The sequence below is a fragment of the Balearica regulorum genome, chromosome 3 (genome assembly GCF_011004875.1).
Source record: "Balearica regulorum gibbericeps isolate bBalReg1 chromosome 3, bBalReg1.pri, whole genome shotgun sequence".
Taxonomy (NCBI): domain Eukaryota; kingdom Metazoa; phylum Chordata; class Aves; order Gruiformes; family Gruidae; genus Balearica; species Balearica regulorum.
In genome coordinates, this window is record NC_046186.1 from 105,236,333 (window position 1) to 105,246,617 (window position 10,285).

General features: G+C 36.0%; 1 protein-coding gene across 8 annotated transcripts in view; it reads left to right on the forward strand.

The window, feature by feature from the left end:
• Positions 1-9,987, forward strand: part of MARK1 (microtubule affinity regulating kinase 1) — a 60,167-nt gene extending 50,180 nt beyond the window's left edge. For 3 of the 8 annotated variants that reach the window (XM_075749301.1, XM_075749303.1, XM_075749308.1), the window contains 5 exons: positions 85-185; positions 3,181-3,342; positions 4,137-4,391; positions 7,172-7,216; positions 9,347-9,848. In XM_075749301.1, the coding sequence (XP_075605416.1) occupies positions 85-185; positions 3,181-3,342; positions 4,137-4,391; positions 7,172-7,216; positions 9,347-9,701 (918 nt within the window). In that variant the 3' untranslated portion in view covers positions 9,702-9,848. Of the gene's footprint in view, positions 1-84; positions 186-3,180; positions 3,343-4,136; positions 4,392-7,171; positions 7,217-9,346 lie in introns of all 8 variants that reach the window. The other 5 variants (XM_075749302.1, XM_075749304.1, XM_075749306.1 and 2 more) reach the window with 3 other exon arrangements.
• Positions 9,988-10,285: the final 298 nt, after the last annotated feature.

Consider the following 10,285-nt stretch of genomic DNA (forward strand, 5'->3'; position numbering starts at 1 on the left):
GATTTGCTTCCAATGCTTACATTCTTTTACAACATAATACATAGCAGAAGAAAGAATTTAATTTCAGTCTTAATTTTCTTCTAGAATAATGTATTTTCTGGTAGTGGAATGACAAGGAGGAACACTTACGTTTGTGAACGTTCTTCAGATCGCTATTCTGCAATACAGAATGGGAAGGACAACAGGTATTCTTCAACTTTTCTTGCTTATTAATTTGGGTACAAGTACTGAGGCATAGAAGTAGTAGTTATGCAATTAATCAATACCATTATGAGGCATGGTGTGAAATACATAAAGTCCTACTGTGTGTTTTCATCTTGTCTTCCACTGCAGTTTCTATGTTTGTGATGAAATTTATAATTAAATGTGTAGATCTGCCTTTGCCTGTTTTTATGGCATTACATTTATTACCAAGGGTTGTCTTCCAACACAGAGTAGAGTAACTATGCTCACAACTAAGTAGGCAATTCAGCTGTGGAGAACTTCAGATGGGTCACCCTAACAGTGTAGCCTGATCCTTTCATTTCTTCTAGTAATCACTCAAAAAGTTAAGACTTGTCGCCTTTTCGAGATCATTTTTTTTGGCCTAAATAATATTTTGGTAGTGATGGTAACCAATTTGTATGCGGGATGATAATTACACACAGTTTAGTATGTTTTGTTAAATAGTAATGTATTTAACATTGCCACGATTACTTTTTTGAAAGTATGTTCTTTATTCATTCTTGGTGTTTGTTAACCTCTGTACCTGACTGAAAAATAAAACATTGGCTTTAATGGAGAGTAATAAAAACTGGATTTTTTTTTTTTTATTTTTTTTTTTTAGTTTAAAGCAATAGATCCTACTCTGATTTTTTTTTTAAGCTAATTAAATAAAACAGTTAAGGTAAAATGAACAAAAAAATCCCTAGCATGAAATAACACAATGTAGTAATGATGCATATAATTTTGGAATTAGGAGTACAGAGTTGTTGAGCTATATTAAAATGATGAACTATGGAACATGTAAAGTACAGCTATTTAAATTGCTTTAGGGAGGTATGTTAAAAAGCACAAAACTAATCTTCAATATAAATTTCAAATTATTAGATGGATGTTTTCAAAAGTTTCTTTCCAAATTTTTTTATACTGTTTAAAATATTTGAACAACTTTTGGAACAATCCTTTTTTAAAAAGAAAGAAGGTAACACACGTTGTTTAGATTTAGGGTTAAAATATATACTAAAATAGATTTTTCTGATCTCACCAAGATTGATAAAGTTTTTCTTTCAACATATTTAATACTAAAACCACTATAAGAAGATAGGATTTTATTTTGAAGTTTTTCATTTTACAATTTTTTTTTCTGTAGTATTGAAAAGACAGTTGACTCTTAATCCCTATTCCTTTCATCAGTGCAATGAATGTCCTCAGTTCTTTGAGCATGTTCTGAAAAATGAGCATGTTCTGAAAAATGAAGGACGAGAATTTTCTTTTGAGTTGTATTTTTGCCTTTCCTACCATACATTGTGTTGCAGTTCAGTTTGGATTTGGTGTCACTAAACATCTTGCGTCATTGGATTATTCATCCAAAATCTCTACTTCTTTGCTACAGATACTTAGCTTTGGGACTGTTGTCGCTAATACATTATTAATGCAATTTCATTTATGCTTGTAGAGGTAGTTTGTCTTAAGTCACTTGACTTTTGTTTTAAAAATTTATAACACGGTAGTTTTGCCGCTACTTTCATCCCTTCCTTGCCACTTAGGCAAAGCAGAAATAAAAGTACCAGTGGAAGGAACTGTATCTTGAAAGGGTTGGCTCAGCCTAGCAGTGGCTGGGATAGAGAGCTGCTACAGAAGGTGAATATTTTTGCTTGAAGCAGAGAGAATCATTTTGTTCCCCTTGGCAAGCAGCTGCAGGTGCCGCCCTGCAAGGCTCAGGAAAGAGCCTTCCCTCGCCTGCGGGGAGCACTGCCTTCTTCCTGGGGTCTTGGGCAGACTTTTACATCATGGCTCTGTTGGAGAAGTAAGCTCCTGAGTGAGCTTTTACAGCTTTTCAAAATTTTATTTCACTTTCAATGCTTATTTGAAGGCAGGTTTGAGGGGTTTTTGGTTATCATGTGCCTGTAGGGATTTCGTCTTTTGGAAGACACCCAGCATTGCAGGCCCAGGTACTGATAACCAAAGGATTTTTCAAATGGCAATGCTGTCGCTGTCAGAGGCATTTTATGGCAAATTGACATTCTCGAAGGTACTGAAGATGTCTTTCAGCAACAAATACAATTTTGTGTTGCTGAAGTGTCGTAGTCATGTAATAAGGTACAAGTAATTCCACATACATAACATTTCAAGGTGTTACCGTGATAGAAAACAAAGTGATTAGAAATATAGACACAAGGCTACCTATGTTTTGTCTTTCATTGTTCCTTAGTGATATAACACCTCTAACTATTTAATGGCTGAAGACATCTGGAAGAACTTAAATCAGAATTGAAGACAATTTTTTTCCTCTCCTGACAATATTTGACCACTTACCAAAAGTTCAAAATTAGCAGCTTTTTGGTAAATAAGGGGGAAAAAAAATTCAGAACTGCTTTTGTGGCCTTTGAGTGGTTGCTGCCTGGTGACCTTCTCTTCCATAGGTCAGGGCTTTCTGATGGAGCTACCTTTCCCTTAAAACACCATGGAAAAGTCCAGAGGTGAAGTACAACTCGGTCCTTTAAAAACAGTCACTTCCAGGTGATAATATGACAGCAGTTCCAAATGTTTCAAGTTTTAGGTGTTTGAGTTTTAACTGAAAATAAGGGTATTCACTTCACAAAAAGAGAATCAACCTAAGTTTTTCACTGATTTCTTTTTTGGTATTTTTTGCTATTTCCATGTACTCTTCGTAGTCTTTCTTCATTCCTTTGAATAATGTGTGTGTAAGCTTTAATCTTGGGAGGAACGAAAACACCTAATTTAACATAATGGTGATTTGATTTATGGATGAATGTAATTTTCTCAGAATTCTGTATTATTCTCCAGCTGACTAAGGCAGCCTGATCACTCAGTCTTCTGGTTATTTAAACAGCACTTGCTATGTTATAAAAGAAAAAAATTGCTTGTTATTTTCCCTGTTTTCTACGGGGTTTTACACTAACTTTTCTTTTCCCTTTTCATTTGTCTGTCCCTCCTGCCTTGCTGCCATGGTAAAAGCCTAACAGAAATGTCTGCAAGTAGCACATCTTCTGCAGGCTCTACAGTAGCATCTGCCGTATCAACACGGCCTCGACATCAAAAGTCCATGTCTGCCTCTGGTCATCCTATAAAAGTTACACTGCCAACCATCAAAGATGGCACTGAAGCTTACCGACCAAGGTAATGAATTGATTTTGTTATTTCTTTAATGCTGTGCACTTTGTTGTTCAGTTCATCGTACATTTCAATATGTTTCTAATCTATTCAAAACTGTCATGTTGTATTCTGTTTCAAAACAATAGCTTACTCCAAGTAGTGTGGATGATTTAAGCTTGACTTTGTTCATCACCTGTGTTTGCATACAGTTTAAAAAAAAGTTCTTTGACTGCCTCCCTCTGGAAGCTTCTGGAAGACTTTAGTTAAAACTTTACCTAATTTAGACAGGACCATACAGCACAGACCACCATAAATTCAAATCAAATACTGAACTGTTAACCTCTTAGGTTTGTAGATTGCTAGGCTCATTTCTGTCTAAAAGCACCACTGTATAGTTACTCTTATTAACTGCCCAAATAACTTTATAGAGTTGTGGCAGATGATTACTACTTAAGAAATATCTGTTAATTTTTTTGAGTGCTTGTGTATTAAAAGTTTTGATTAATATATTTTTCCAGAAGAGGGCTGGGAATACTTTCAAAACTTACTACAGACTTTTCTACCTTTTTCCTTTGTCCTGTTATCTGTGTATACTTTTTTAAAACTGTTCTTAATACTTTAGATAATTTGATTTTGCAATAAAAATATTTCTTGCTTATTTCTAAGTATGAATCATAAAAGCAAATCAGTTACAGATTCAGGTGTTAAATAAAAGAATCAAGAGCGGGGTTTTTTTTTTCCTATCTTTGAGAAATGGTTGTCATGTAGGAGGGTTTCTAGCATAGTCTTTCTCTTTATTTATGCTTCTGTTTTCCCAGCAGTGCAACTCAAAGAGTGCCTGCTGCTTCCCCGTCTGCTCATAGTATTAGCACTACCACTCCAGACCGAACCCGCTTTCCTCGGGGGAGTTCAAGTCGAAGCACTTTCCATGGTGAGCAGCTAAGGGAGCGGCGTAATGCCACTTACAATGGACCGCCCGCCTCACCATCCCATGAAACCGGTGCTTTTGCACATGCTAGAAGAGGGACATCAACTGGTATAATAAGCAAGATAACTTCCAAGTTTGTTCGCAGGTTAGTACCTCGATTTTTAAGAGAAAAAAAAACAAAAAGCCCAGCCTATAACTAGGGTCATAATTGTGAAGTCATTGAGAATTTCCAGTATAAGTCTGAAGTAAATGTAAATTTAGTTAGAATGCTGCTTGTTTTGTGTGTTCCTTCCAGACCCTGCCTTGTTTTACTTCTCTGTGTATATTGTAACCGTTATGTTTGACCAGCTGTTCTGCTTCTTTGTCTTAAAGGAGCAAGAGGATGCTACTCAGAAGGAGGTTTTTTTGTTCTTGCTTTACAGCTAAAAATACATAGATGCTACAATTAAGTTAAAATCAAATGAACTTAAGTACTGAAAGCAGTGACTTTAAAAATGAGTCATTATTTAATGTTAACAATATTTTACTTTTTTAACTGGGTGTGGTTTGTTGCAAGGGCTATTTTCTTGCTTTGCTTAGAGGGAATCGGTATTTACAAATTATTTCAGGGAATTCTAAAATCTGTGAATAAATGAGAAGCCTAGAAATGGGCAGAAGTCTGGATGTCTGGAAATACTAATATTTTGGTATCATGCAGCCTCTGGTATCATGTTATCAGTTTCTTCAAATGTAAGTTCAGGGATTCTGAAAGAAGAAAACCCACACATCCAGGACCTGCATGCATTCCTGTGATGATGCTAACAGTAACAATACTGTGAGGAGAGGTACTGGTAAAGATTTTGAGATACACTGTTTAATATCAAGTGACTGTTGACTTAACAGTCACAATAGCTTTCCCAAAAGGGAACTTAATTTTCAGTTTGCCCCTAAGTGATTTACCTAAACTCCATTTATGGATGTATCCTTACTGCATTATTGTCAGTTTTACGACAAATTATATCTTGGAAACCTCAATTTTCTTTGCAGAATTACACTGTTATGTACTGAATTTTATCATTTGTGCGTAAAAGGAGGATAAATTCAAAGCTAGGTTAAGCTACTAATTGCAAATTTGTAAGTAAAATATCATGAATCGCATAAGGTGATATTACAAGGGAAAAGAAGAGAGAAAGCTAGAAATGCAGTGATGTTCCTCATAAAAATGATTTCTTGGTGAGCTGATAGTGCATCGATGTGTGTCAAAGTAATACCTCCTATGATGACTTAAAAGAAGTATGTGAATGATTTTCTTTTTTCAGAAACCTGAAGATACAGGACTTTGATCCTCCATTATTGGTATCTCCCGCACTTACGTAGTTGGGGGAAAAGAATCTGTTCTCTGGTTTTAAAAAGAAAAAAAGTTACAGTGAAGTTAGTCAACTGTGGTATCAGTGTAGATTTTCAAATGAGAAGAATGATATTTTCTGTTAAGTAACTAACCAGTTTGAAGAGCACAGGCTGGTTTTTTGCATTATGGCTCATGTTATTTGCAAAGAATGGTATCTTGATTTTTTTGAAGAGTCAGATCAAAGAATTAATATTTTTATTATGTTAAACTACATATTAATACTATTAAAATAATGTAAACTATGTATTTAGAATTAACATATTGTAAATTGATGTCTTTTTAAATGATCTTTACTATAGAACATTTTTATACAATTTCCTCTTATGTTTTATACTGCTAAAAACACATTTTCCTGTAGTGAAGGCCTTGTAGGGTTTTTGTTGCTGGTGGTGGGGTTTTGCTGGTGTTTTGTTTTGTTTTTCTTTTTTTTTTAAACTTTGGACTGTTTGAGATGTCTAGTGGCTGGGGTTACATGGATGGAGGTTGGGGGGGTTGCTTTTCTTTTAGTTGGATCACATAACTGCATGCCTTTTAACTTCTGTACTGTTCAGGAAATATGGTTTAAAGCATACTTTGATTAGAAGGTGTCGTGAAAGACTTTTTTGACTTTATCTTTTGGCAAAGATAAATGCCTTTTCTGGTAAGTATATAAAACATGCATAAGAAGAATGCTTAATCAATAGGATATTGAAGTATTTTGTATCAGTGGTTTACGTCAAATGATACTTCTCTGATGTTAGTTACTAAAGTATTTGTGTTTTGAAGGTATTAAGTGAACTAGCTAATTGAAATTGGGTGCTAAAATGTTTGTACAGCAGCACTAGGAACGTACCTAGGTGGCTTATACAATCTATAGATGGATATTTTTCAAGTTGCTTCAGACCAAAAAGGCATAATACAAAACAGTTCCTTGATAAAGTACAGCTCTAATTCAACAAGATTATAAAAAGCTATGTTTAACCTCACGCGCACCGGTAATCTTACCAGAGTCAATGTAACAGCTGATTTGCTTAAAGTTAAGCAGATGTTGAAGTAACCTTTCTGAACCGGGCTCCAAACGTTTGGTGTCGCAAACTCTTAGGCACGTCTTATCTTTAATTACTTGAGTGTGCTTAAGCATGGGCATGTACCTAAGTGCTTTCAGGACTGAGGTCTAAACACCTGGCCCAGAAGGGTGCAGAGTGGAGCCCCCCTGGACCACCTTGATCAACTGCTCCTCTGTGCTTGCTGGAATTACGTGTGGCCATTGCTCTGTCTGCAGTAGGTTGAGAACAATGTTAATTTTACCATCAGTTTAAAAAAAAAAAAAAAATTACATGTCAGAGCTGAAAGAAGTTAAAGTATCATAAAGGGAAATTAAAATTACAGCTGTGGAAAAAATACTATTAAACAGTATTAGGCTTGACATTATTATACTGATTTTATTTTTTTTTTTGTTTTTTTGTTTAGTAGCTATTTAACACTGTTCTAGATGTAGGTTTTCTTAACTTTTATTTTTCACCTTTATCATTGAATCTCAACCTTAACTTTGTTTTGAGGGATCCAAGTGAAGGCGAAGCCAGTGGCAGAACTGACACCTCAAGGTGAGGAGCCACTATTAATACTTCGCTCCTAGGTCTTTCGCATCAAGGTTTAAGTGATTTCTTAAAGATTTTTAATCAGGATGTAAAATAGAATAGTGCTTAAGTAATCTGCATTTCAAAACTGTTTTTTATTTGGGGGGATGGGGGTTTTGGTGAGGTCCTTTATCCCTTGTTTTTGCTTTCTGGCGAAGTATTTAATATAAAACTTTATTTAAGCATATTCCTTTGAATAATAAAGCCCCCTTAGGAGTTAACCAATCATTTAGGCACTTAAAATCATGTTTTGACTTATAAATATGTAATGGTGTTTACTTTTGGTTTCGGTGGAAAACATAGTATACTTTGTGTGTGTCTGTGTGTATATATGTATATAGTAAATTTTTACTACAGCTACATACTGTGTTCATTACTAAAGCTGCTGTTTGCCAGAAGTAAACACCTTATAGTCACTGAGAAATGAATGTCACTTTGCACTGAGAAATAAAATAAGTGACATTCAGACAAAAAGGGCGGTGACTGCTAAATATTGAATTTATACAGCGACCGCTGTACACAAATCTATAGATGCTTTGTTAGTAATAAAGCATTCCTTCATATGCTCCTCATTTTCCAGTATATCTGCTCTTCTGCCATGTTTCAGCATTTGGTTCTGCATTTTTGGTGTGCTTAGCACAGCGCATAACTTTTTATTTTTATGCTCTCTAATGAACAGGCATTGTAGTTTGCGTTCTAAACTGGTCACTTACAGAAAGTATCGACTGAGTTTTCCAAACAGAAAGCCTTTATTTAAAAAAAAAAAAAACAGCACATTCTTAACGGGATACATTGTATAATACACAATGCATTTTATCTGTGTTAGCCCTTTTCAATTCAAAGTCTATTAGCTGTCGAATTCTTGACATGGAAAGGGAAAAGAGATTAATCAAATGCTCAAATGAAATGAAGTGTGAAGTCGCTTTCAGCTCTTGCTTTCATTCTCTAGCTTCCTCTACTTTTTGTCATCCTACAGTGTCTGTTTTGGGCTAAAAGTTGTTTGAGATCTTATCCCTGCAATGCTCTGTCCCTTATTATCGATGTGGTTCTCTGGGCATCACACTGGAAGTTAAATTAAAAATGCTTGTTTTGACTCCTCTCTGAATAGCAACAGTTTATAGACTGTTAAAACGAGAACAGCACCTTTCCCCAGTGATGGATGGGGAGTCATCAGGCATCTCAAGTACCTGGGACAAGAACAGAAATAGTTGGCTGTGGAATTACTTTAAAATAATCAGTGCTGTTTCTCAAAATGATTTCTACAATGGAATAAATAATCTATTTGGTAAGGAAGCGTCAGAGTAAGAACATTCATTGGAAATTACTCCCTTGAAATTTTGTCCAAGTCTCATTGTATCAACAAAAATATTTTGTGTTGCATGTCACTCTTTCTTCTGTGAAAAACCTGCTGGCTGTGTACTCAGCTGGTGGACAAACAAGCTGTTTGTCCAAATTACAGCACAAAATTCTGCTTCATCAGTTAAAATGACGCATGTTATTATAAGGTCTTTCTTACACAGAGAGATGTCAAAAATACATAATAAATGCCAAAGGGGGAAAGGTGGAAAAGAGGGGAGGAAATTAAGTGAAGGCTCGTGAATCGCAGGGTGGGGTTTCTTCCTCTGCTGCTTTTACAGTATGATTTATGCTTCAGGATTGTGTCCCTCGACTTCAGTTTTGTTGGTGTATGGCATGCTCCAGATCATGAAATCAGCAGAACTTCAGTCATGCTTTTACATAGATTCCACTTTCTTTGGAGCAGTATGGAGTAACGTGTGTCTGCTGCAGTTACCATTGCACATGTTGTCATCGGAACATTGTAGAGCAGGGGTTTCCCAACTTGCTTTGCTTCTGTGCCACCACTGGGAGCTGCACCAGCACTGGCAGCAGCTCCCAGCACTGTGCCAAAGCGTGCGGGAGCATAGGATACGATGCTGTGAGCAGTCGTGCACCCATCTAATTCTTTGAATTAGCTTGTGTGAGATTAGTAGCGCGTCAGTTGCAGTTTAGGAACCCCTGTTCTAGAACTGTATTTCTCTTCTGTCTCTTGGCTATCCTGCTTTTATTTTTGACTGTTCTGTATGTCACTTCTTCCAGGAGCACTTCTGGGGAGCCAAAAGACAGAGAGAAGGAGGATAGCAAAGATTCAAAGCCACGCTCCTTGCGGTTCACGTGGAGCATGAAGACCACTAGTTCTATGGACCCGAATGATATGATGAGAGAGATTCGGAAAGTGTTAGACGCTAATAACTGTGATTACGAACAAAAAGAGAGGTTTTTGCTCTTCTGCGTTCACGGTGATGCACGACAAGATAGCCTTGTTCAGTGGGAGATGGAAGTCTGCAAACTGCCGCGATTGTCGCTCAATGGAGTGCGTTTCAAGAGAATATCTGGGACTTCTATCGCATTTAAGAACATTGCATCCAAGATAGCAAACGAGCTTAAGCTGTAAAGAGAACCTAAATTTTTTGGGATCAGGGAAGATTCATACATGATCTACACTTTGAATGTACTGGTTACGCCTAATGTGATTGGCCTGTGAAACTCCCCATGTAGAAATTGCCCTTATTGCAATAAGGTTATACATAGTTATTCAGAATTGTAAAGTTAAATCCAGTATGACCTATATTAAATAACTGTAGCTAAAGAAGTTATGTTCACATGTACAGGTAAGTATATAGAGCATTCTGTTCATTTTATGTTCATAGAGTTGTATAATAAAAAGATGACTGCTTAAATTCAGATCTTGTATAGTTGTCTAGATTTCTGCACAGAAATGTATGTTTGATGCTTTGAGTTGGAAAAGTCCTTCCCTATCATTTACATTTTTGGTGGGTTTTATAAGTCTTACCTCTATCATGCGTTTTTTAAAAAACTTGTGTCCTGAGTCAAATGCACAAAAAGAGTTTTCACAACTGTAGCATGACCATTTTTAATTATTTAAAGATTGTTCATGATTTGAACCAAAAGTCGATGAATAATCGGCTTTTGTTCTCCACGAGACTGTTCCTGCTTATCTTTGGCTCTTATCCTCGT